Source organism: Anopheles arabiensis, chromosome 3, assembly GCF_016920715.1.
Source record: "Anopheles arabiensis isolate DONGOLA chromosome 3, AaraD3, whole genome shotgun sequence".
Taxonomy (NCBI): domain Eukaryota; kingdom Metazoa; phylum Arthropoda; class Insecta; order Diptera; family Culicidae; genus Anopheles; species Anopheles arabiensis.
The window spans coordinates 62,213,917-62,241,118 of NC_053518.1; the positions used below are offsets into that span (position 1 = coordinate 62,213,917).

Here is a 27,202-nt window from a genome sequence, read left to right on the forward strand (position 1 = left end):
GCGCGAAACGCGCGTCGTGTATTTGCGACCTAAGGCCGCAAATACACGACGCGCGTTTCGCGGGCGCGTTCAAACGCGTATAACAGTTCCGCAGAGATATCCAGCTGAGCATCTCTGCGTTTCCGCGGTAGCGCGTTCGAATGACATTTCATTTCTATGGCTGGATTGTTATACGCGTTTCCGCGGGCGCGGAAACGCGCGTCGTGTATTTGCGGCCTAAGAGTTCTAATCTTACAGCAATTGTCCATGTGTCTCGTAGCTAATGCGGAATAAATGTGAAAATAGGAAAAAAATATGATTTCTTAGTCTTAGTCTTTATCTTTCCTCACCTGATCTCTTGCATCCACATTGCGGTTGCGACGATCCCACAAAAACTACAAAGTAGAGCTTCGGTTGACAGTAAAAGATTCAGCGATTCTGAATAGTACTAAATCTCGCCGATAGATGACGCTGGACATTACGCTGGTTCGTGTTCGAGGAGGCGAATGCGAGCGCCTACACGCGTAGTCCAAAACAGCCGAAGTCATACAAAATCATGAAAAAGTCTGCGCCCTTTTGTTCCGGCATCCTCGTGAAGTTTACCGAGCCGAACCGAATAGTTGTGTTCGATAAACATGTGTGCGTATCAGGTAGCAGCATTTGTACTGCTTACCTGCCGTATGCCGCTGTGATACCGAGCGAGACGCATAGACAACGCGTCTAGAGGACATGTGTAGCCTGTGAGGAAAGTTTTCTGTGTCTCTTTTGCCTTGTCCTTGCCTTTAGATCCTGATGAGTGAAGCATGCATACCTTTCGGATACGTTCGTGGTATAAGCCCTGTCCCTCTCATGTTAATGGTAAAGATAGAATCGTATGCCATCGGCTCTGCATTCGGGCGTGGGCAGGCCCGTGGACGCTGTCTGTTCGCACGCAATGAGCTGCGATTCGTGCGCGATCGGGTGATTTCTCGCCATCGCAATTCGCAAATTCGCACGCTTCATATCTCGGCGGCATCTCGACATCGCGACCGAAAAACGGGTACCATTTTACGAGGTGTAATTAGAATCCGCGCAATAAACCGTTTCCATCAAAGGCACACATCCGCGTGTTTGGAAGACTCTCCCTGCAAAAAAAAAAAGTAAACGTTTTCGCTACGCGATTAAATGTTAATGTTCACAAACCAATTTCATGTTTTTTTTTTAGTTCTCTAAAGTTCCAATCCGGGCGAGGTTTTCAATACTTTTGCATTCATACTTTAAAGGCTTGCGTCCATCCAGCCTGGGTAATATGTAAGTTCTTTTTTAAATTCTGCCGCCGGTTGATGCTTTGATGTTGATCCTGTTTCGGAGATAAAAGCGTCCACCACTTTGACGCATTCTCATGGAGACGCACGGTGGCGGGTGTGATACAGCTGCTGGCTGTTGGTCTGGCTTTTCATCTCCACGGACTGAAATTACAACAAAACATTATTTAAACGATGTAAACAAATGCCTACCGGTTGTTACAGGATGAAGGGAACGATGCTGAGCGCCACTGTCCCAGAAAACCTTATCACTTTTACCCGTACAAAAAAAGCCGTAAAAAAGAAAACCCCAATAAAAGAAGCACACAGGACGCGACACAGGATCTGCACAGAACTCGCACAGGCCACGCCAGGCCAGGGCACCGGTACGACGAAATGAACCAAAATCGGACCTGGAAATGTAACAACACTTGGATGCGTTTTCCAAAACCCACACACCACAGGTAACTAGATGGTTACCAGCCGAAAATGCGTAATCTGTCAAGTTGCTGTTTCGATCGTAGTACACATGTGAACATCACCCAACCAAAGGCTATATATGTAGACCACACTTATGCATCAGGTTATATCCTCACTACGAGTAAACGCAAGGTGACGTGTTTTCGTTCGCTCTCACTTTTAACGGTTTTTTCGAGTGTTTTTGCGAAAAATTGATTCTGCTGTTGCTTCTAGTTACATTTCGCAGGTGGCCAAAGAGAATCGAACATGTCGATTAGAGAAGGACGTGCGCCCAATTCTAGTTCGCCGGAGTCCTTGATGGTGGTGAATCTCTCCACCTATCGGATTGAAGGCGAATTCGATGCTGGTGGCTGCGGCACGGTGTTGGTGGGCAGCCATGCCCGCTCCAAGCAGCCGGTGGTGATGAAAATGGCCAGCAAAGAGGTGGACCGGCTCCTGCTCGCCACGGAGCGCCGGATCTATGCGCGGCTGCCGAAGGCTCGTGGATGGCCCAGACTCATCGACGCCGGTACGTATCGCAAACGCGACGTGCTGGTTTTGGAGCGCCTGGGGCCATCACTGCAGGACTTACTGAACTTGTGCGGAGGACGCTTCGGTCTGAAGACGGTTTCGCAGCTAGCGCTGCAACTGCTCGACAGGCTGGAAACATTCCACGAGCTGGGGTACGTTCACCGCGACCTGAAGCCGGACAATGTCCTGCTGGGTCGCGGAACGACCCGCAAGACGCTGCACTTGATCGACTTCGGTCTTGCCGAGCCGTATCGGCACCCACGCACGGGGGAACACATAGCGCAGGATGCGTTTTTCCCGTTCGCCGGAACGATCGAGTTTGCACCAGTGTTCGCTCATCTGGAGTATACACCGAGCAGGCGAGATGACATTTTGTCACTCGCCTACATGCTGTGTTTTTGCTCCGCGGTGGCCTACCGTGGTATGGTACCGAGGAGCGATTTGATCCGGACGAGGCACTGCTTCTGAAGTTGCGCATTACGCCTAGCGAGCTGTGTAGAGGACTGCCGGCTGAGTTTCAGCGGTTGACCGAGTACGCGTTGCAGATGGAATTCTGCGACGCGCCGGACTATACCGAGCTGAAGCGGATGTTCCGGAATCTGCTGCGCCAACATTCCATGCAGCACGATTTGCATTTCGATTGGAACCGGTTTGGCTGCTAAACCAGCACCTAATTTCTTTCTTCTCTCTCTCTCTCTTCGTTCCAGCTTTCGTAAAGTGACGTGTAAGTCACCCCAGTATAAGGCGCCGTGAAGGAACAGCCCGATGCTGGGACGGTGGCCAAATCCGATCCTCTGCCTCCTCGTGGCGCCACTGGATGTTGGCCTCTGGTGTTGTCAGACTCACCAGCGGCCTAACCAAAGAGGACGGTCAGTGGGACACCAAGCGTTTGCTCAACGGAGCTACACGTACATTTGATGCTATGGGGGTTGAAGGGAAATAAATATGTATTTATTGTACTTTAGTGTAAGATTGAGGCCATGTAAAAATACACGTGTAGCATTGGAATAAATTGAAATGTACAAATGCCTATATAAAACGAGTTAATTTTCGAGTTTGCAATGATTGCAATTTTCAACTCTTTCTCGCCGGATAGCATCAACTTCAAACGTACATTGTGGGGATGTTTTCCACTGCCGACGCCGATCCACGAACACAAATTTTGATAGGCCACCTTTACATGAGCATAGCTTTCGAACGCGAGCTTATATAAGGGCGTGCGTGCGGGGCATCGATGGAAAGCTCTCGCCAAGTACTATCCGACGGTGGGGTATTGCCCCTCCTCCCGCCCTCCCTGTTCCATACTGCAGGAAGGAAAAAGGTCAAATTGCTTTCGAACGGATGCTAATACAAAGCTATATCAGGCAGCGACAGACGCGTCGGTACAAGTTGTGCAACTTTTGTCTCACAAGCGTGTCCTCCTAGGAACCACTCAGCTCGACTCTTCCAGTCAAAAAACGTGATTTTGTGTGAAATTTTCACCGTTTTACACACAGGTGTGGGAATGTTTTTTCCCCCTTCCCGGATCCATTGTTATCCCTCGTTGGATAGGGCGCGGCTAGTAGACCAAATTTGGTACGACCATTTGCGTAGGTACGATCAACACTCGTTACTCAAAATCGGAGTCAAAGTCCTTCTGCAGAACGCGCCACGGGCTGTCATTTGAAAACGGCCTCCGGAAAATGAACCGAATTTTTGTGATTCGGTTTCACATGTGATTCGTGATGGAAAAAGCCATCGAACACTTCAATTTACATCGAGATTTGAATGCGTGTAGCGGAAGAGAACGTTTCTCCGTCGACGCTTAGATAATCGAGATAATTCATTTGCTGCTACTCGCCATTTGTCTGAAGCATTCTTACCCCGGTTTAGTAGCGATGTCCACATCTGCAACCGAATGTAGAGGAAAGAAGTTCAGTCCGGAATCAATGGCCTACAAAAATGGACAACTAAATAACGAAATATCAGGGAAATGTAAAATATTTCACACCAAACAACCTTAAAGCTTGGGTTGTTCCAAAAATATTTTATCGAATAGAAATAGTGTCTTCGAAAGTCTCTGGCTCCTCTTTACCGTACTGCTCTGAGGCATTCTATCGGGGCCTTTATAGTCCAGTCCTACTCCATCACTGTTCTGCAAAAGCGGGCAGCTTTCTTTCTCACATATCATCACACACAGATTGGATTACAGAAGCCTTCATTGAAAGTGCCAAACAGGCATTCACGGAACTGACGGAAGGAAGAACGGTTGCCACAAACTGCAGAACAATCACGAAATGGAGAAAGGTTGTGGGTCCAAAACAGCCCCAGAGTTGATTGGGAAATGCAAAACAGGACCGATAGATGATGCTAAATTCAGATGGTTCGTGTTCGAGGAGGCGAATGAGCTGCGCGATTCGTGCGCGATCGGGTTTCTCGCCATCGCAAATTGAAACTCCCTACCTTCGTTGGATCGAACACGGATCATACGCTAAGAGAATGATGCGAAGCGCATGTCTCCCATGGAACGTATTGAGATTGTAACGCAGATGAAGCTGTGCCGCAAACCACGTAACAAAGCCTTGTCGATCGAGATTCTCCTGTGTCCTGTGGCCCGGGTTGTGCAAGCGTTGAACAAGCGAGTGCGAGACACGCACGCAATTTCTGGATGAAGGATCATCATTGACGCTGAAGTTACCCTAGCAGCGAGTATCAGATTGAAGGGCCAGCCGGGCCCCCACTTGAGTTGCAGTGGACGGCCAACGTGAAACGCAAGGCGACGTTTCAGCTTCACGTTTGACCTGGAGCCTGGAGATTGCTGCACGCGGGGGATAGCGGTCGTTCACGGCGACGGTTTCAACAGCTAAGTTTGCCACAACAAAATATTCATTATCCCACACTGACAAGTTCGAATGATTACGTACAGGATCGGCCAGCGGAACATCAGGAGGATGGTACACCGAGAACCAGGCTTGGAAAATCCCAATCGGCTTGGAGAATGTGCTCCTACTACTTCCACCGCTGGAGCCTCAATCTGGGTGACCGATTGCGGTGAGGACGATGTTGGGATGGGCTGTTTACGGGACACAAAAGGGAAACACCATCAGGCGAGTGACGATACCGGGTGGTGAGATAGTATGCACCACCAAACACACAAGCAGCGGGAAAGGCAGCGTCGACGTACCAGGACCAGGGCATCCTGCAGCAGCACAGCGGTGTCTATGAGCAGCTGCTATGACGGCCGAATGCCACCGGTAGCAGCAATCCTTACGACAATTCCAGCGGCAGCAGCAGTACGTACGATCCACAACACCCATCGCGCAATTACTCCACCGCTACACGGCCGCGCACGGAAAGCGCATCTGAGCACGGAAAGCGCATGTGATCACGGAAAGTGTAAAGTGAATCGGGAAAAAACGATGACAGTTGTTGTTGAACTTGTCCCGTTGTAGCCAAGGTGGATTAAAAATATCAGGTGGTGGATTATGGGGGCCTTTGGGGGGTCGCCATAGTTGAGGGACTTTACGTCATTTTAGAACCGTTGACCATTGGTTTCCGCACACAAAGCTTAGCAAATATAACAGATTTCGATTTGTTATTATGTGCATTTTAGTGTGTGTCTATTGATTTTATCGAAAAAACGTAATATATTAACAAAAGATTTGATGATTTGTTTATGCACGAAATTTCAAATCATGCATGAGTTCTAATCTCAAGTAAATTGCGGCCATGCGGCTCGTAGATAATGAGGAATTAATGTAAAAATTGAAAAAAAATAATGATTTCTTAATTTTTATCATCAAAAATGTCGAAAACACAAAGAATTCTAGAATAAATTCACAGAATAACACAAAATAACACACTTTAATGTATGTTTCAATGTTAAATAAGAAATACTCACAAAGTCCAACATATATTTTTAAAGAATATTTATTCGAAAAAATGGGGTAGATAAATTATATGAACAAATTTAATTCATGTAAACAAAGTTTGAATCCTGGGGGGACCTTACGTCAAGTGACGAATTGTCAAAATGCACTAGAGTCCACCACCTGATATTTTTAAAATCCACCTTGGGTGGGTCACCATAGTTGGGGGGACTTTGGTGTCATTTTAAACCCGCTACACACCGTTGGTTTCAAAAAGTATAGCAAACAGAAAAATTTTTCTTTCTTGCTTATAGGCAAGTGCATTTTTGTATTTATTCATTTTATTGAACAAACATCAGAGATACAAAATCAGGCAATACTTACTGCAATTGTCCTCGTGTGTCCATGTGTCTCGTAGATGATGCGGAATAAAGGTGACAAAATAGCAAATAAATTAATGATTTCTTAGTCTTCGTCTCTATCTGTCCTCACCTGATCTCGGATTGCATCCACCTTGCGTAGAGCTTCGGTTGACAGTAAAAGATGCAGCGGTTCTGAGTAGTACTAAATCTCGCCGATAGATGACGCTGGACATTGGGACATTGGTTCGTGTTCGAGGAGGCGAATGAGCTGCGCGATTCGTGCGCGATCGGGTGATTTCTCGCCATCGCAATTCGCAAATTCGCACGCTTCATATCTCGGCGGCATCTCGACATCGCGACCGAAAAACGGGTACCATTTTACGAGGTGTAATTAGAATCCGCGCAATAAACCGTTTCCATCAAAGGCACACATCCGCGTGTTTGGAAGACTCTCCCTGCAAAAAAAAAAAGTAAACGTTTTCGCTACGCGATTAAATGTTAATGTTCACAAACCAATTTCATGTTTTTTTTTTTAGTTCTCTAAAGTTCCAATCCGGGCGAGGTTTTCAATACTTTTGCATTCATACTTTAAAGGCTTGCGTCCATCCAGCCTGGGTAATATGTAAGTTCTTTTTTAAATTCTGCCGCCGGTTGATGCTTTGATGTTGATCCTGTTTCGGAGATAAAAGCGTCCACCACTTTGACGCATTCTCATGGAGACGCACGGTGGCGGGTGTGATACAGCTGCTGGCTGTTGGTCTGGCTTTTCATCTCCACGGACTGAAATTACAACAAAACATTATTTAAACGATGTAAACAAATGCCTACCGGTTGTTACAGGATGAAGGGAACGATGCTGAGCGCCACTGTCCCAGAAAACCTTATCACTTTTACCCGTACAAAAAAAAACCGTAGAAAAGAAAAACCCAATAAAAGAAGCACACAGGACGCGACACAGGATCTGCACAGAACTCGCACAGGCCACGCCAGGCCAGGGCACCGGTACGACGAAATGAACCAAAATCGGACCTGGAAATGTAACAACACTTGGATGCGTTTTCCAAAACCCACACACCACAGGTAACTAGATGGTTACCAGCCGAAAAAAATGCGTAATCTGTCAAGTTGCTGTTTCGATCGTAGTACACATGTGAACATCACCCAACCAAAGGCTATATATGTAGACCACACTTATGCATCAGGTTATATCCTCACTACGAGTAAACGCAAGGTGACGTGTTTTCGTTCGCTCTCACTTTTAACGGTTTTTTCGAGTGTTTTTGCGAAAAATTGATTCTGCTGTTGCTTCTAGTTACATTTCGCAGGTGGCCAAAGAGAATCGAACATGTCGATTAGAGAAGGACGTGCGCCCAATTCTAGTTCGCCGGAGTCCTTGATGGTGGTGAATCTCTCCACCTATCGGATTGAAGGCGAATTCGATGCTGGTGGCTGCGGCACGGTGTTGGTGGGCAGCCATGCCCGCTCCAAGCAGCCGGTGGTGATGAAAATGGCCAGCAAAGAGGTGGATCGGCTCCTGCTCGCCACGGAGCGCCGGATCTATGCGCGGCTGCCGAAGGCCCGTGGATGGCCCAGACTCATCGACGCCGGTACGTATCGCAAACGCGACGTGCTGGTTTTGGAGCGCCTGGGGCCATCACTGCAGGACTTACTGAACTTGTGCGGAGGACGCTTCGGTCTGAAGACGGTTTCGCAGCTAGCGCTGCAACTGCTCGACAGGCTGGAAACATTCCACGAGCTGGGGTACGTTCACCGCGACCTGAAGCCGGACAATGTCCTGCTGGGTCGCGGAACGACCCGCAAGACGCTGCACTTGATCGACTTCGGTCTTGCCGAGCCGTATCGGCACCCACGCACGGGGGAACACATAGCGCAGGATGCGTTTTTCCCGTTCGCCGGAACGATCGAGTTTGCACCAGTGTTCGCTCATCTGGAGTATACACCGAGCAGGCGAGATGACATTTTGTCACTCGCCTACATGCTGATGTGTTTTTGCTCCGCGGTGGCCTACCGTGGTATGGTACCGAGGAGCGATTTGATCCGGACGAGGCACTGCTTCTGAAGTTGCGCATTACGCCTAGCGAGCTGTGTAGAGGACTGCCGGCTGAGTTTCAGCGGTTGACCGAGTACGCGTTGCAGATGGAATTCTGCGACGCGCCGGACTATACCGAGCTGAAGCGGATGTTCCGGAATCTGCTGCGCCAACATTCCATGCAGCACGATTTGCATTTCGATTGGAACCGGTTTGGCTGCTAAACCAGCACCTAATTTCTTTTCTTCTCTCTCTCTCTCTCTCTCTCTCTTCGTTCCAGCTTTCGTAAAGTGACGTGTAAGTCACCCCAGTATAAGGCGCCGTGAAGGAACAGCCCGATGCTGGGACGGTGGCCAAATCCGATCCTCTGCCTCCTCGTGGCGCCACTGGATGTTGGCCTCTGGTGTTGTCAGACTCACCAGCGGCCTAACCAAAGAGGACGGTCAGTGGGACACCAAGCGTTTGCTCAACGGAGCTACACGTACATTTGATGCTATGGGGGTTGAAGGGAAATAAATATGTATTTATTGTACTTTAGTGTAAGATTGAGGCCATGTAAAAATACACGTGTAGCATTGGAATAAATTGAAATGTACAAATGCCTATATAAAACGAGTTAATTTTCGAGTTTGCAATGATTGCAATTTTCAACTCTTTCTCGCCGGATAGCATCAACTTCAAACGTACATTGTGGGGATGTTTTCCACTGCCGACGCCGATCCACGAACACAAATTTTGATAGGCCACCTTTACATGAGCATAGCTTTCGAACGCGAGCTTATATAAGGGCGTGCGTGCGGGGCATCGAAGGAAAGCTCTCGCCAAGTACTATCCGACGGTGGGGTATTGCCCCTCCTCCCGCCCTCCCTGTTCCATACTGCAGGAAGGAAAAAGGTCAAATTGCTTTCGAACGGATGCTAATACAAAGCTATATCAGGCAGCGACAGACGCGTCGGTACAAGTTGTGCAACTTTTGTCTCACAAGCGTGTCCTCCTAGGAACCACTCAGCTCGACTCTTCCAGTCAAAACACGTGATTTTGTGTGAAATTTTCACCGTTTTACACACAGGTGTGGGAATGTTTTTTCCCCCTTCCCGGATCCATTGTTATCCCTCGTTGGATAGGGCGCGGCTAGTAGACCAAATTTGGTACGACCATTTGCGTAGGTACGATCAACACTCGTTACTCAAAATCGGAGTCAAAGTCCTTCTGCAGAACGCGCCACGGGCTGTCATTTGAAAACGGCCTCCGGAAAATGAACCGAATTTTTGTGATTCGGTTTCACATGTGATTCGTGATGGAAAAAGCCATCGAACACTTCAATTTACATCGAGATTTGAATGCGTGTAGCGGAAGAGAACGTTTCTCCGTCGACGCTTAGATAATCGAGATAATTCATTTGCTGCTACTCGCCATTTGTCTGAAGCATTCTTACCCCGGTTTAGTAGCGATGTCCACATCTGCAACCGAATGTAGAGGAAAGAAGTTCAGTCCGGAATCAATGGCCTACAAAAATGGACAACTAAAACGAAATATCAGGGAAATGTAAAATATTTCACACCAAACAACCTTAAAGCTTGGGTTGTTCCAAAAATATTTTATCGAATAGAAATAGTGTCTTCGAAAGTCTCTGGCTCCTCTTTACCGTACTGCTCTGAGGCATTCTATCGGGGCCTTTATAGTCCAGTCCTACTCCATCACTGTTCTGCAAAAGCGGGCAGCTTTCTTTCTCACATATCATCACACACAGATTGGATTACAGAAGCCTTCATTGAAAGTGCCAAACAGGCATTCACGGAACTGACGGAAGGAAGAACGGTTGCCACAAACTGCAGAACAATCACGAAATGGAGAAAGGTTGTGGGTCCAAAACAGCCCCAGAGTTGATTGGGAAATGCAAAACAGGACCGATAGATGATGCTAAATTCAGATGGTTCGTGTTCGAGGAGGCGAATGAGCTGCGCGATTCGTGCGCGATCGGGTTTCTCGCCATCGCAAATTGAAACTCCCTACCTTCGTTGGATCGAACACGGATCATACGCTAAGAGAATGATGCGAAGCGCATGTCTCCCATGGAACGTATTGAGATTGTAACGCAGATGAAGCTGTGCCGCAAACCACGTAACAAAGCCTTGTCGATCGAGATTCTCCTGTGTCCTGTGGCCCGGGTTGTGCAAGCGTTGAACAAGCGAGTGCGAGACACGCACGCAATTTCTGGATGAAGGATCATCATTGACGCTGAAGTTACCCTAGCAGCGAGTATCAGATTGAAGGGCCAGCCGGGCCCCCACTTGAGTTGCAGTGGACGGCCAACGTGAAACGCAAGGCGACGTTTCAGCTTCACGTTTGACCTGGAGCCTGGAGAATGCTGCACGCGGGGGAGAGCGGTCGTTCACGGCGACGGTTTCAACAGCTAAGTTTGCCACAACAAAATATTCATTATCCCACACTGACAAGTTCGAATGATTACGTACAGGATCGGCCAGCGGAACATCAGGAGGATGGTACACCGAGAACCAGGCTTGGAAAATCCCAATCGGCTTGGAGAATGTGCTCCTACTACTTCCACCGCTGGAGCCTCAATCTGGGTGACCGATTGCGGTGAGGACGATGTTGGGATGGGCTGTTTACGGGACACAAAAGGGAAACACCATCAGGCGAGTGACGATACCGGGTGGTGAGATAGTATGCACCACCAAACACACAAGCAGCGGGAAAGGCAGCGTCGACGTACCAGGACCAGGGCATCCTGCAGCAGCACAGCGGTGTCTATGAGCAGCTGCTATGACGGCCGAATGCCACCGGTAGCAGCCATCCTTACGACAATTCCAGCGGCAGCAGCAGTACGTACGATCCACAACACCCATCGCGCAATTACTCCACCGCTACACGGCCGCGCACGGAAAGCGCATCTGAGCACGGAAAGCGCATGTGATCACGGAAAGTGTAAAGTGAATCGGGAAAAAACGATGACAGTTGTTGTTGAACTTGTCCCGTTGTAGCCAAGGATTAAAAATATCAGGTGGTGGATTAGGGGGGCCTTTGGGGGGTCGCCATAGTTGAGGGACTTTACGTCATTTTAGAACCGTTGACCATTGGTTTCCGCACACAAAGCTTAGCAAATATAACAGATTTCGATTTGTTATTATGTGCATTTTAGTGTGTGTCTATTGATTTTATCGAAAAAACGTAATAAATATATACAAAAGATTTGATGATTTGTTTATGCACGAAATTTAAAATCATGCATGAGTTCTAATGTCAAGTAAATTGCGGCCATGCGGCTCGTAGATAATGAGGAATTAATGTAAAAATTGAAAAAAATAATGATTTCTTAATTTTTATCATCAAAAATGTCGAAAACACAAAGAATTCTAGAATAAATTCACAGAATAACACAAAATAACACACTTTAATGTATGTTTCAATGTTAAATAAGAAATACTCACCAAGTCCAACATATATTTTTAAAGAATATTTATTCGAAAAAATGGGGTAGATAAATTATATGAACAAATTTAATTAATGTAAACAAAGTTTGAATCCTGGGGACCTTACGTCAAGTGACGAATTGTCAAAATGCACTAGAGTCCACCACCTGATATTTTTAAAATCCACCTTGGGTGGGTCACCATAGTTGGGGGGACTTTGGTGTCATTTTAAACCCGCTACACACCGTTGGTTTCAAAAAGTATAGCAAACAGAAAAATTTTTCTTTCTTGCTTATAGGCAAGTGCATTTTTGTATTTATTCATTTTATTGAACAAACATCAGAGATACAAAATCAGGCAATACTTACTGCAATTGTCCTCGTGTGTCCATGTGTGTCTCGTAGATGATGCGGAATAAAGGTGAAAATAGCAAATAAATTAATGATTTCTTAGTCTTCGTCTTCGTCTTTGTCCTCACCTGATCTCGGATTGCATCCACCTTGCGTAGAGCTTCGGTTGACAGTAAAAGTGAAGTGAAGTGCAACAAGTTACGGCCAATACAAAGAAAATATCATCGACAAACAACGGTCAACAGCGAAAGTGCTACAGATGCGGCGATACAAATCACATGGCTAATAGATGCCAGCACAAGCAAACGGTTTGCAGCGCTTGTGGGAAAAGAGGACATCTACAAAAAGTGTGTTTGTCTCGCCACAACAACAGGCGTCAGGAGAACACACATTATTTGGAGGAAAACGACCCAAAGGATGTTCTTCATGTGAGCACGGTCCAGAATCATGCTGGTAAGTTTTTGTTGAATCTGAGGGTCAATCAAGGTGTACTAACATTCGAGGTCGACACTGGATCGCCGGTATCATTGATAAACATAAAAGACAAACAAAAACATCTCAAAGACATAGAAATTTTGCAAACGGACTTAAGACTAGTAAGCTATTCGGACAATGACATAAATGTGTTGGGAAAATTATTGGTCACAGTAGTGGTAGAGGGAAGAAATCTCGTATTGCCACTGTATGTAACGAAGTCCAACAAACACCCCTTGCTGGGACGTGATTGGTTACGTGCATTAAATTTAGATTTTAATCGCATTTTCAAATCTGGCACACACACTGTTTCATACTGCGATAGGGATGATGAATGCAAGTACAGTGCATTAAATGCCTTACTTCAGAAATATCCATCAGTATTCAGTAAGGAAATTGGAAAAGTAAAAGGAATTCAAGCTTCACTAACAGTACGGGAACATACAAAACCTGTGTATATTAAAGCAAGACAGGTGCCGTTTGCGCTTCGTGATGCAGTTGATAAAGAAATTAATCAATTTGTAAATGATGGTGTATGGGAGACGACCATTCTGAGTGGGCGACTCCTGTCGTTGTGGTAAAAAAAGCTGGTGGTAAGGTACGGTTATGCGGAGACTATAAAATCACCTTAAACCCAAATTTAATGGTGGATGAGCACCCTCTCCCTACAATTGAGGAACTTTTTGTGACTGTCGCTGGGGGTAAGACATTCTCTAAAATAGATCTATCCCAAGCATACTTACAACTTGAAGTACGACCAGAGGATAGAAAATTTCTCACCCTTAGTACACATAGAGGATTGTTCCAGCCATCAAGGCTCATGTATGGTGTTGCGTCTGCCCCAGCTATTTTCCAGCGTCTGATGGAGGAGGTGTTACAAGGAATAGAAGGAGTGACAGTTTTTATAGATGATATCCGTGTTACTGGGCCAGATAGTGAAACCCACTTACAGAGGTTGGAATCGGTATTGCAAAGGTTGGACAAGTACAATTTGCGAGTGAATAGGGATAAATGCGATTTTTTCGCCAAGCAAATCGAGTATTGCGGCTATATGGTTGATAAAGATGGCATTCACAAAGTTCGTAATAAAATAGACGCTATTCAGAATATGCCCATTCCTAAGAACAGGGATCAAGTACGATCATACGTAGGTTTGATAAACTATTATGGAAGATTCTTTCCAAATCTTAGCACGACTTTATACCCACTTAATAACTTATTAAAAGAAGATGTTCCATTCCAATGGACAAAGGAATGCGAAAGTTCATTTAAAGCCGTTAAAAAAGAAATGCAATCTGATCGATTTCTCGTTCATTATGATCCTTCACTACCAGTGACTTTAGCAACGGACGCTTCGCCGAGTGGGAGCGGTCCTTAGTCATCAATACCCAGATGGTACGGAACGGCCAATTCAATACGCGTCCCAAACTCTCAATAGAACACAACAAAAGTATTCGCAAATCGATAAAGAAGCGTACTCGATCATTTTTGGTATTCGAAAATTTCATCAATACCTTTATGGTCGTAGATTTATTTTAATAACCGATAACAAACCGATCAGTCAAATATTCTCGGAAACTAAGGGACTTCCTACTATGTCAACTATACGTATGCAGCATTATGCAGCATTTCTTCAAGGTTATGATTACATCGTGCGACATCGTCGTTCATCAGAACACTGCAATGCCGACGCCATGTCTCGATTACCGACATGCACGACTGATCCCATGAATGAAATAGAAGAACCTGATTTTATTGAAGTCAATGCCATCGAAACATTACCCCTCACTGTTGATGAGTTAAGTTCAGCTACAATTGCAGACGATACTGTCCGTGAATTGCTTCGAGCCTTAAGAATGGGAAAGAGCATTGATGCTAAATTCCGATTTGGCATAGATCAGAATGAATTTAGTTTACAGAAGGATTGCTTACTCCGCGGTACTCGTGTTTATGTACCTCCTGATCTACGTAAAAATGTTTTAAAAGAACTTCACTCGACACATTTCGGGATTTGCAGAATTAAGTCTCTAGCCAGGAGCTATTGTTGGTGGGAGGGCATTGATAAAGACATCGAAAATGTGGTTAAGGATTGTCAATCCTGCCAAGTGTCGAAAGCTAATCCTCCTAAAACATCATTCCACTGTTGGAATACTCCAAATGAACCATTTCAAAGAGTTCACGCAGATTACGCAGGACCGTTTATGGGATATTACTATTTGATTTTAATCGATGCCTATTCTAAGTGGCCTTCGGTTTTGTTATAACTCGTGGAAGGAAGACACATGTGTTTCGTTCGTAGTTCAGACACAGAGTGCCGTTTATTCTCACTGACAGCTGTTTGCTACCCAACTAGCAGTTTCTGTCGATGGACAGCTGTCAGACGTATATGACAACTCTCTCCTCCTAACAATATAAAGTGATTACTTGCTAAAGTGTGAAAGACAATTCATATTTATATTCTAAATTAAAGTAATAATCCCTAATCACGGTATCGAATTGGTGGTTGTCGAGTTCTTGTTGATCTCCTAACTTGAGTTTGAGATTCTTCTCCACAAGCTAAATCTTCATTGATATTATCAGATCTAACCATCTCCGTTTCTGAATCATGAGGGAGTTGAAACTCTTCCATCCTATCTGGCAGATAAACTGATTCATCTATCCAAGGTTCTATGTTTTGGTTACTACTATGGTGGATTGATATTTCTTCAGGACCAGATCTCATTTGGTTTATGTGCCTTTTCCACATCCTTCCATCGTCTAATCGTATTTCGTAATGCAGTTTTCCTAGCTTCTTTGTAATCGTTCCAAATTTCCACTTTTCGGTCTGGGAAAGGAAATCTCTTGCTGCTACTCTTTCGTTTACTGCAAATGATCTTGTCATTTTGTGTACTACTTCGGGATTGGATTTCTTTTCGATTTTTGGTACCATAACATCAAGCCGAGACCGTATCTGTCTGTTTAACATTAACCGCGAGGGACTTTCCCCTGTGCTTGGATGAGTTGTTTTCCTGTACGCTAGCAGTATGTTTTGTAACTTTTTGGAATTTCAGATTTATGGCATTGCATAGTTTTAATTTTATCTTTAATTGTTTGTACATATCTTTCTGCCTGACCATTTGTTGCGGGATGGTAAGGAGCTCCTGTTTTATGGGTTATTCCGTTAGATTTTAAGAATGTTTGGAATTTTTCTGACATGAATTGTGTACCTCTATCGGTCACTAAAATTGATGGCAAGCCAAAAGTGGCAAAAATTTCTCGCATTTTGTCTATAGTAGTGTCTGTATTCATATCCGGTGTTATTTTTACTTCAGGCCATTTGCTGTACGCATCTACTAGAATAAGAAAATATATACCCATAAATGGCCCAGCGTAATCCGCATGTACTCTTTCAAAAACTGATTGTGGACGCTTCCATACATGAGTTGGTACTTTAGGAGGATCTTTTCTTACTTTTGCACAAGAAACACAGTTTTTGATAATCTTTCTATGTCGTTATCCATATTTTTCCACCAACAATAAGATCTAGCAAGAGATTTCATGCGTGATATGCCGAAATGGCCTTCATGAAGTTCGTCTAAGACTCGATTTCGTAATTGAGGTGGAACGTAGACCCTAGCGCCTCTCATAAGACATCCCTTTTGAAGAGAAAATTGTGTCTGGTCGATTCCAAAACGATCGTTAATGGATACTGTTCTCCTGAATTTAATCCGTCTATTAGTAATTGAACATTTATGTCTTTGCTAGTCTCTTTACTAAGTTCTTCTACTGATACGGGAAGATTTTCTATTTGATTTAGTTCAATTTCATCGGGTTCTTCTGTATCCTCCAGCTGAATGTCTCGGATTGGCAATCGTGACATTCCGTCAGCATTTCCGTGTTCTTTTGATGGTCGATATCTAATCTCAAAATTGAATGATTCTAGAAATACAGCGTAATGTTGCATGCGAGTTGCTGATAGCGTTGGCAAACCTTTCTGTGGTGATAGAATTTGAGAAACTGGCTTGTTATCGGTTATTAAGATAAATTTTCTTCCATAAAGATATCGGTAAAACTTTTTAACTCCGAAAATAATCGCATATGCTTCTTTATCCACCTGAGTATATCTTTGTTGGGTTGGTGATAGTGTTTGAGATGCGTATTGAATTGGATATTCTTTGCCATCTGGATAGATGTGACTTAAAACGGCGCCAACTCCGTAGGGCGAAGCATCTACTGCTAGAGCTATTGGTAAGCTAGGATCGTAGTGTACCAAGATCCGTTCAGATTGCATTTCCTTTTTGATCCATTCAAATGCGTCCTGGCAACCTTCATGCCATTCGAAAGGAATTTCGTTTTTAAGTAAATTATTTATGGGATAGATCTTTTCACTTAAATTTGGGATAAATCTCGCGTAATAATTCACAAGGCCTACAAAAGCTCTTACCTCATCTTTGTTTCTTGGTTTTGGCATTAGTTGAATGGCAGTAATTTTCTCCTTCATTTTGTGAATACCGTACTTGTCGATCCTGTATCCACAGTATTCTATGCAATCTGCAAGGAAATTACATTTGCTATCATTCACTCTCATATTATGGTCTTGAAATCGTTTTAAAACAGTGCGCAGTCTTTCCACATGGGTCTTGTCATCAGGAGCTGTTATTTTAACATCATCTAAAAATACAGAAACGCCTGGAATTCCTTGGAGAATCTGTGTGATTTCTCTTTGGAATATGGCTGGGGCAGAAGCAACCCCGTACATTAACCGTGTTGGTCTGAATAGTCCCATGTGAGTGTTCAGTGTTAAAAATTCCTGATGTTCAGGTTTAACTGTCATCTGTAAATATGCCTGCGCTAAATCTATTTTCGAGAATTTTTCTCCCCCAGCCATGTTAGCAAAAAGCTCCTCTATTGTGGGCAAAGGAAACTCGTCTATTACCAAGTTTTTGTTCACCGTTAATTTATAATCTCCACACAATCGTACACGGTTTCCTGATTTTTTTACGGGTACTATTGGTGTAGCCCATTCACTGCGATTGACTTTTATTAAAATTCCTTGATTTACTAAATCGTTAATTTCTTTCTCGACACTTTCTTTTAATGCAAATGGTATAGTACGATTTTTTAGAAATATTGGCAACGCATTTTCTTTTAGGATAAGAGATGCTTGAATATTTGAAATCTCTCCTAATGACTTACGAAAGACTACCTCGAATTCTTCTTTTAATTTTTTTATCACTTCTTGATTAGTATTAGAATGGGTGACAATTTGATTTACGTACGAGTTCCCCTTACTTAATAATTCGTTCCAATCAAATTTCAAATCTCGCATCCATGTTCTTCCTACAATAGGTCCTCTTTTAGACTCTACCACAAATAGTGTTAATTTTGTTTTAGCATTTTCCACTATAACACTAATTGTACCAAATAACTTTATAGATCCTCCACAATAGCTTTGTAATTTTATATCTGATTCTCTAATAGGGATATCTTTAAACCATCTTTGTTTGTCGTTCATACTGATAATAGAAAACGGGGATCCTGAATCTACTTCAAATTGAATTTTAGTATTATTGACTTTTAGTGTTATGTATATTTTTGCGGTATGGTTTGCATTTTGGTATAAATTGTTGATCAAAATTGAGTTTACCTCTTCGTTCTCCTCGCTGTCTTGATGTTGTTCGTCAATTAACCTCACACTTTTGCTTCTATTGTTCGTGCGACAGACGCGCTGCAAATGTCCAATTTTCCCGCACTTTTTGCAGACGGTTCTTTTGTGCTTGCATACATATGCAAAATGTGATTCTCCACATCTATAACACTCGACGTTTTTCTTCGTTGTGTTGCTCACGATGTTTACTTCTTTCACTTCAGCACCTCTGCTATTCAGCACTTCAGCACTTCTGCTATTCAGCACTTCAGCGCCATCTCCGGCGGCTTCCATGGCTAAAGCAATTTGCTTAGCTTTTTCCAGTGTTAGATTTCTTTCTTCAATCAGCCGGTTGCGTATTCTTGGATTCCGTACACCAAAAACTAGCTGGTTCCTGAGCGCCTTTGTCAAATATTGCCCGAAATCACAATTAGCCGCCACTTTTTGCAAAGCCGTGATGAACTCCGTTACAGTTTCGCCTTCAGTCTGAAGTCGTTGACGAAACTTCCATAGTTCCACCATTTCGAGGGGTTTCGGGTCGAACAGCTCATCCAAACACTTCACTATTTGTTCGTATGTTTTGTCTTCTGGTTCTTCCGGAGAAATATGATCACACAATAAATTGTATGAATCAACACCCATGTAATGCAGAAGCATGGCTTTTTTATTATTCGATTTAACCTCAAATACCGACATTGCTCCTTCGAAGCGTTTTCACCCAGCGGGCCCATTGCATGAGCCCTTTGTTAAAAGGTTCCATATCGAATTTTGCCATTGTGGTGCGTTGTTCACTCTGTGCGATGTTCTGCTTTGTACCACTGCTTGTTGGTTTCTCTTCGATCATGACACTGTCTCCACTTATACCCGATTGTTTCAGCTTTTCTTTAACTGCGTAGCGCTAGCGTTCCAGGGTTCTCAGAATTTGTCACTCGTCGCCAATTGTTATAACTCGTGGAAGGAAGACACATGTGTTTCGTTCGTAGTTCAGACACAGAGTGCCGTTTATTCTCACTGACAGCTGTTTGCTACCCAACTAGCAGTTTCTGTCGATGGACAGCTGTCAGACGTATATGACAGGTTTATGTAGTAAACAACACAACTACTGATACAACAATACGAGTGTGCAGGGAGTTTTTCAGTACTTTTGGAATCCCATCTGTGTTTGTTAGTGACAATGGGCCCCAATTCACTTCAGCTGATTTTACAAAATTTTTAAAACTAAATGGAATAGTACATAAGCTTATTGCTCCATACCATCCGGCCACTAATGGACAAGCTGAACGGTTCGTACAAACAATGAAGTCCAAATTAAAATCTTTAAATTGCGATCGTTCTCAAGTCCATAGTGAAATATGCAATATCCTTTTAAACTATCGCAAAATGATTCATCCTGCCACTGGTTTCTCTCCTTCAATGATGGTGTTTGGTCGACAGATCCGTTCAAGATTGGATCTTATGATTCCATCGGATGACCCTGAGAGGAGTGAAATTCAGAATAAAATTCGAGAGTTGACAGTTGGCTCAAAAGTTGCTGCTCGAGAATACCTACATAACAACAAGTGGAGCTTCGGCACTATAAAAGAACGGTTGGGTAAATTACATTATTTAGTACAACTTGGAGACGGTCGAATTTGGAAACGGCACATTGATCAACTGCGTAGTGTGGGCGATAATCTTCCCATATCTACCGAGGATTCAATTTTATTGCGCGCAGAAGAGCCCAATAGCCACACTGAAGACTTGACTGTGACCTCTGACTTACCCTCGACCCAGACCCCGTTAACGGACACACAGTCTTCAACAACCAACGTTTCTGACTCTGCACATCCAACTATACAAACTGTCCCTGTGCGTTCAAAGGTGATCCAGTCGTCGACATCTACTGAGTGTGCCACCTTTGAGGGGACTTCCGGTTCGTCAGGCTTGACAGCGGATTCTGGACTTCGTCGATCAACAAGAACCATCAAACCTCCTCAACGATTGGATCTGTAGCAGAGCGGAAGTAGGTGCTTTATTTCCGGGGGAAGAGCTGTTATATACAACATTGACAGCTATGGCATGTTGGCAGCTCTGCGACTGCTCGAACGAGCAGCACTGCTCGAAACAGGAAGGGAGCGAATGAAATGTCATGCATACAAGGAACTGAATAAAGAAAACGCGTGTAACATTTGTACTGCATCAAAAATACAATAGCAAGGTGACGTGTTTTCGCTCGCTCTCACTTTTAACGGTTTTTTCGAGTGTTTTTGCGAAAAATTGATTCTGCTGTTGCTTCTAGTTACATTTCGCAGGTGGCCAAAGAGAATCGAACATGTCGATTAGAGAAGGACGTGCGCCCAATTCTAGTTCGCCGGAGTCCTTGATGGTGGTGAATCTCTCCACCTATCGGATTGAAGGCGAATTCGATGCTGGTGGCTGCGGCACGGTGTTGGTGGGCAGCCATGCCCGCTCCAAGCAGCCGGTGGTGATGAAAATGGCCAGCAAAGAGGTGGACCGGCTCCTGCTCGCCACGGAGCGCCGGATCTATGCGCGGCTGCCGAAGGCCCGTGGATGGCCCAGACTCATCGACGCCGGTACGTATCGCAAACGCGACGTGCTGGTTTTGGAGCGCCTGGGGCCATCACTGCAGGACTTACTGAACTTGTGCGGAGGACGCTTCGGTCTGAAGACGGTTTCGCAGCTAGCGCTGCAACTGCTCGACAGGCTGGAAACATTCCACGAGCTGGGGTACGTTCACCGCGACCTGAAGCCGGACAATGTCCTGCTGGGTCGCGGAACGACCCGCAAGACGCTGCACTTGATCGACTTCGGTCTTGCCGAGCCGTATCGGCACCCACGCACGGGGGAACACATAGCGCAGGATGCGTTTTTCCCGTGCGCCGGAACGATCGAGTTTGCACCAGTGTTCGCTCATCTGGAGTATACCGAGCAGGCGAGATGACATTTTGTCACTCGCCTACATGCTGGTGTTTTTGCTCCGTGGTGGCCTACCGTGGTATGGTACCGAGGAGCGATTTGATCCGGACGAGGCACTGCTTCTGAAGTTGCGCATTACGCCTAGCGAGCTGTGTAGAGGACTGCCGGCTGAGTTTCAGCGGTTGACCGAGTACGCCGTATAAGGCGCCGTGAAGGAACAGCCCGATGCTGGGACGGTGGCCAAATCCGATCCTCTGCCTCCTCGTGGCGCCACTGGATGTTGGCCTCTGGTGTTGTCAGACTCACCAGCGGCCTAACCAAAGAGGACGGTCAGTGGGACACCAAGCGTTTGCTCAACGGAGCTACACGTACATTTGATGCTATGGGGGTTGAAGGGAAATAAATATGTATTTATTGTACTTTAGTGTAAGATTGAGGCCATGTAAAAATACACGTGTAGCATTGGAATAAATTGAAATGTACAAATGCCTATATAAAACGAGTTAATTTTCGAGTTTGCAATGATTGCAATTTTCAACTCTTTCTCGCCGGATAGCATCAACTTCAAACGTACATTGTGGGGATGTTTTCCACTGCCGACGCCGATCCACGAACACAAATTTTGATAGGCCACCTTTACATGAGCATAGCTTTCGAACGCGAGCTTATATAAGGGCGTGCGTGCGGGGCATCGAAGGAAAGCTCTCGCCAAGTACTATCCGACGGTGGGGTATTGCCCCTCCTCCCGCCCTCCCTGTTCCATACTGCAGGAAGGAAAAAGGTCAAATTGCTTTCGAACGGATGCTAATACAAAGCTATATCAGGCAGCGACAGACGCGTCGGTACAAGTTGTGCAACTTTTGTCTCACAAGCGTGTCCTCCTAGGAACCACTCAGCTCGACTCTTCCAGTCAAAAAACGTGATTTTGTGTGAAATTTTCACCGTTTTACACACAGGTGTGGGAATGTTTTTTCCCCCTTCCCGGATCCATTGTTATCCCTCGTTGGATAGGGCGCGGCTAGTAGACCAAATTTGGTACGACCATTTGCGTAGGTACGATCAACACTCGTTACTCAAAATCGGAGTCAAAGTCCTTCTGCAGAACGCGCCACGGGCTGTCATTTGAAAACGGCCTCCGGAAAATGAACCGAATTTTTGTGATTCGGTTTCACATGTGATTCGTGATGGAAAAAGCCATCGAACACTTCAATTTACATCGAGATTTGAATGCGTGTAGCGGAAGAGAACGTTTCTCCGTCGACGCTTAGATAATCGAGATAATTCATTTGCTGCTACTCGCCATTTGTCTGAAGCATTCTTACCCCGGTTTAGTAGCGATGTCCACATCTGCAACCGAATGTAGAGGAAAGAACTTCAGTCCGGAATCAATGGCCTACAAAAATGGACAACTAAAATGAAATATCAGGGAAATGTAAAATATTTCACACCAAACAACCTTAAAGCTTGGGTTGTTCCAAAAATATTTTATCGAATAGAAATAGTGTCTTCGAAAGTCTCTGGCTCCTCTTTACCGTACTGCTCTGAGGCATTCTATCGGGGCCTTTATAGTCCAGTCCTACTCCATCACTGTTCTGCAAAAGCGGGCAGCTTTCTTTCTCACATATCATCACACACAGATTGGATTACAGAAGCCTTCATTGAAAGTGCCAAACAGGCATTCACGGAACTGACGGAAGGAAGAACGGTTGCCACAAACTGCAGAACAATCACGAAATGGAGAAAGGTTGTGGGTCCAAAACAGCCCCAGAGTTGATTGGGAAATGCAAAACAGGACCGATAGATGATGCTAAATTCAGATGGTTCGTGTTCGAGGAGGCGAATGAGCTGCGCGATTCGTGCGCGATCGGGTTTCTCGCCATCGCAAATTGAAACTCCCTACCTTCGTTGGATCGAACACGGATCATACGCTAAGAGAATGATGCGAAGCGCATGTCTCCCATGGAACGTATTGAGATTGTAACGCAGATGAAGCTGTGCCGCAAACCACGTAACAAAGCCTTGTCGATCGAGATTCTCCTGTGTCCTGTGGCCCGGGTTGTGCAAGCGTTGAACAAGCGAGTGCGAGACACGCACGCAATTTCTGGATGAAGGATCATCATTGACGCTGAAGTTACCCTAGCAGCGAGTATCAGATTGAAGGGCCAGCCGGGCCCCCACTTGAGTTGCAGTGGACGGCCAACGTGAAACGCAAGGCGACGTTTCAGCTTCACGTTTGCCTGGAGCCTGGAGATTGCTGCACGCGGGGGAGAGCGGTCGTTCACGGCGACGGTTTCAACAGCTAAGTTTGCCACAACAAAATATTCATTATCCCACACTGACAAGTTCGAATGATTACGTACAGGATCGGCCAGCGGAACATCAGGAGGATGGTACACCGAGAACCAGGCTTGGAAAATCCCAATCGGCTTGGAGAATGTGCTCCTACTACTTCCACCGCTGGAGCCTCAATCTGGGTGACCGATTGCGGTGAGGACGATGTTGGGATGGGCTGTTTACGGGACACAAAAGGGAAACACCATCAGGCGAGTGACGATACCGGGTGGTGAGATAGTATGCACCACCAAACACACAAGCAGCGGGAAAGGCAGCGTCGACGTACCAGGACCAGGGCATCCTGCAGCAGCACAGCGGTGTCTATGAGCAGCTGCTATGACGGCCGAATGCCACCGGTAGCAGCCATCCTTACGACAATTCCAGCGGGAGCAGCAGTACGTACGATCCACAACACCCATCGCGCAAACACTCCACCGCTACACGGCCGCGCACGGAAAGCGCATCTGAGCACGGAAAGCGCATGTGATCACGGAAAGTGTAAAGTGAATCGGGAAAAAACGATGACAGTTGTTGTTGAACTTGTCCCGTTGTAGCCAAGGATTAAAAATATCAGGTGGTGGATTAGGGGGGCCTTTGGGGGGTCGCCATAGTTGAGGGACTTTACGTCATTTTAGAACCGTTGACCATTGGTTTCCGCACACAAAGCTTAGCAAATATAACAGATTTCGATTTGTTATTATGTGCATTTTAGTGTGTCGATTGATTTTATCGAAAAAACGTAATAAATATATACAAAAGATTTGATGATTTGTTTATGCACGAAATTTAAAATCATGCATGAGTTCTAATGTCAAGTAAATTCTCCATGCGGCTCGTAGATAATGAGGAATTAATGTAAAAATTGAAAAAAAAATAATGATTTCTTAATTTTTATCATCAAAAATGTCGAAAACACAAAGAATTCTAGAATAAATTCACAGAATAACACAAAATAACACACTTTAATGTATGTTTCAATGTTAAATAAGAAATACTCACCAAGTCCAACATATATTTTTAAAGAATTTTTTTTTTCGAAAAAATGGGGTAGATAAATTATATGAACAAATTTAATTAATGTAAACAAAGTTTGAATCCTGGGGACCTTACGTCAAGTGACGAATTGTCAAAATGCACTAGAGTCCACCACCTGATATTTTTAAAATCCACCTTGGGTGGGTCGCCATAGTTGGGGGGACTTTGGTGTCATTTTAAACCCGCTACACACCGTTGGTTTCAAAAAGTATAGCAAACAGAAAACATTTTCTTTCTTGCTTATAGGCAAGTGCATTTTTGTATTTATTCATTTTATTGAACAAACATCAGAGATACAAAATCAGGCAATACTTACTGCAATTGTCCTCGTGTGTCCATGTGTGTCTCGTAGATGATGCGGAATAAAGGTGACAAAATAGCAAATAAATTAATGATTTCTTAGTCTTCGTCTCTATCTGTCCTCACCTGATCTCGGATTGCATCCACCTTGCGTAGAGCTTCGGTTGACAGTAAAAGATGCAGCGGTTCTGAATAGTACTAAATCTCGCCGATAGATGACGCTGGACATTGGGACATTGGTTCGTGTTCGAGGAGGCGAATGAGCTGCGCGATTCGTGCGCGATCGGGTGATTTCTCGCCATCGCAATTCGCAAATTCGCACGCTTCATATCTCGGCGGCATCTCGACATCGCGACCGAAAAACGGGTACCATTTTACGAGGTGTAATTAGAATCCGCGCAATAAACCGTTTCCATCAAAGGCACACATCCGCGTGTTTGGAAGACTCTCCCTGCAAAAAAAAAGTAAACGTTTTCGCTACGCGATTAAATGTTAATGTTCACAAACCAATTTCATGTTTTTTTTTTTTAGTTCTCTAAAGTTCCAATCCGGGCGAGGTTTTCAATACTTTTGCATTCATACTTTAAAGGCTTGCGTCCATCCAGCCTGGGTAATATGTAAGTTCTTTTTTAAATTCTGCCGCCGGTTGATGCTTTGATGTTGATCCTGTTTCGGAGATAAAAGCGTCCACCACTTTGACGCATTCTCATGGAGACGCACGGTGGCGGGTGTGATACAGCTGCTGGCTGTTGGTCTGGCTTTTCATCTCCACGGACTGAAATTACAACAAAACATTATTTAAACGATGTAAACAAATGCCTACCGGTTTTTACTGATATGTCCGAACTACTCGGACTATTACACACAGGTTCAAGTTAAAGTTTTGTATTTGAAAATCAACTTCAGAGTAAAGCGGTGATGAGCTATCGGCTCCTTTTATACCGCATGGTTGCTATGCTTTCTAAGTGTTGCTATGTGTTCCATTATCCCTGTGGTAACTGGGATCCAACATTTCCCCCCTTAAGGTTTGAACATCCAATAGGGCTTGAAACGAGCAGGAAGTTGGATTGTTCGTCGCGGTCTGTCCATTGTGGATGTTGCCTGTTCGCTTAGTTCTACTGGTACAGGAGTTTGTTCGTTGTCCACTGGTTCGACCATTGAACCGTCGCTGTTTTCGTGTTCATCTTCTGAAATATCTTCTGTTAAGAAGGAGTTGCTCTGGCTGACGGCTACTGCTTCTTCATCCTGTGAATCAACATTTACATAAATTTCGGTTGATGGTACTTCAACAGGAAATTGTAGGCCGAAATTGTCGAAAAAGATAGATAGTGGAGTAGACTGATCGGTATGTTGGCTGGTTTCGGTGAAGCGCGACTTGAGCTGGTTGGCATGCGATCTTATCAGTCGTTGTTGATCCTCAAGGAAAATGTTGTAGTTGACAGAACCGATCTTTTCAATTATGGTGCCAGGTTTCCATTGCCAAGAATTTGCTTGATGAACCTTTACGTAAACCGATTCTCCGTGCTTAAAACTTCTCTTGACAGCCCCGTGCTTGCGGTTGAACGCATCGTTCTGCAATGTTCTATCTCTTCGCACTGTGTGACCATCTTCACTTGTGGTTGGCCGTAGCAATGCGGAAACAGTACGAAGAGGTCTGTTGAACATCAATTCAGCCGGGGATTTTCCACCCAGATCACTGGAAGGAGTGGAGCGGTACACTTGTAAGAAAGTGACTAAAGCTTCTTCGAGCGTCTCTCCCCCCGAACGAATTTTTCGAAGGCTTCTTTTTCAACGTGTCCACAAATCTTTCAGCAAGACCGTTAGATTGTGGATGGTATGGAGCAATTCGAATGTGTCGAATACCTTCACTAGTGCAGAACGTCAGGAATTCGTGGCTTGAAAACTGGGTGCCGTTGTCCGAAACGATTACTTCCGGAACTCCGAATGTTGCGAATGATTGCTTCAGCAATTTGATCGTGGCTTTCGCTGTTGTTGTTTTGGTCATGTATACCTCAGGCCACTTGGAGTAGGGATCCGCTATGATCAGGAAGTAAACTCCATCTACCGGACCTGCGTAGTCGATATGGATCCTCGACCATGGTTTGGTAGGTACTGGCCAAGATTCCAACGTGGTCTTGGTGGAAGTCTTGCCAGCAGTCGAACACGGATTGCAGCGTTTTACGAAATTCTCAATTTCGTTATCGATGCCAGGCCAGTACACAAA

At 44.8% G+C, this 27,202-nt stretch overlaps 2 protein-coding genes and 3 long non-coding RNA genes across 10 annotated transcripts; 1 reads left to right on the forward strand and 4 right to left on the reverse strand.

Annotated features, from left to right (window-relative positions):
* Window positions 1-904: 904 nt before the first annotated feature.
* Window positions 905-2,613, reverse strand: LOC120903785. 3 transcript variants are annotated; one of them, XR_005739655.1, is made up of 3 exons: window positions 1,542-2,613; window positions 1,162-1,427; window positions 905-1,103 (listed from the first exon to the last, which is right to left on the reverse strand). It is a non-coding gene; the product is annotated as an uncharacterized LOC120903785 (long non-coding RNA). The 3 variants fall into 3 exon arrangements; XR_005739653.1 differs by having other exon boundaries at window positions 1,528-2,613; XR_005739654.1 differs by having other exon boundaries at window positions 1,486-1,543.
* A 3,781-nt stretch (window positions 2,614-6,394) lies between these two features.
* Window positions 6,395-11,017, reverse strand: LOC120903784. 4 transcript variants are annotated; one of them, XR_005739649.1, is made up of 3 exons: window positions 6,976-7,336; window positions 6,593-6,917; window positions 6,395-6,483 (listed from the first exon to the last, which is right to left on the reverse strand). It is a non-coding gene; the product is annotated as an uncharacterized LOC120903784 (long non-coding RNA). The 4 variants fall into 4 exon arrangements; XR_005739652.1 differs by lacking the exon at window positions 6,395-6,483 and adding an exon at window positions 10,987-11,017 and having other exon boundaries at window positions 6,527-6,917; window positions 6,976-7,242; XR_005739650.1 differs by lacking the exon at window positions 6,395-6,483 and having other exon boundaries at window positions 6,527-6,917; window positions 6,976-7,242; window positions 7,301-7,358.
* A 5,452-nt stretch (window positions 11,018-16,469) lies between these two features.
* LOC120903786 lies at window positions 16,470-19,093 on the reverse strand. The gene is made up of 2 exons (XM_040313400.1): window positions 18,394-19,093; window positions 16,470-17,297 (listed from the first exon to the last, which is right to left on the reverse strand). The coding sequence occupies exons 1-2, from the start codon at window positions 19,087-19,089 to the stop codon at window positions 17,289-17,291; spliced, it is 705 nt and encodes a 234-aa protein (XP_040169334.1). The 5' UTR covers window positions 19,090-19,093; the 3' UTR covers window positions 16,470-17,288.
* A 1,611-nt stretch (window positions 19,094-20,704) lies between these two features.
* LOC120901111 (casein kinase I-like) lies at window positions 20,705-21,334 on the forward strand. The gene has a single exon (XM_040308820.1). It carries the CDS (start codon window positions 20,705-20,707, stop codon window positions 21,332-21,334), a length of 630 nt encoding a protein of 209 aa, XP_040164754.1.
* Window positions 21,335-24,916: 3,582 nt separating this feature from the next.
* Window positions 24,917-25,811, reverse strand: LOC120904318. The gene is made up of 3 exons (XR_005739739.1): window positions 25,486-25,811; window positions 25,105-25,429; window positions 24,917-25,023 (listed from the first exon to the last, which is right to left on the reverse strand). It is a non-coding gene; the product is annotated as an uncharacterized LOC120904318 (long non-coding RNA).
* Between the last annotated feature and the right edge of the window lie 1,391 nt (window positions 25,812-27,202).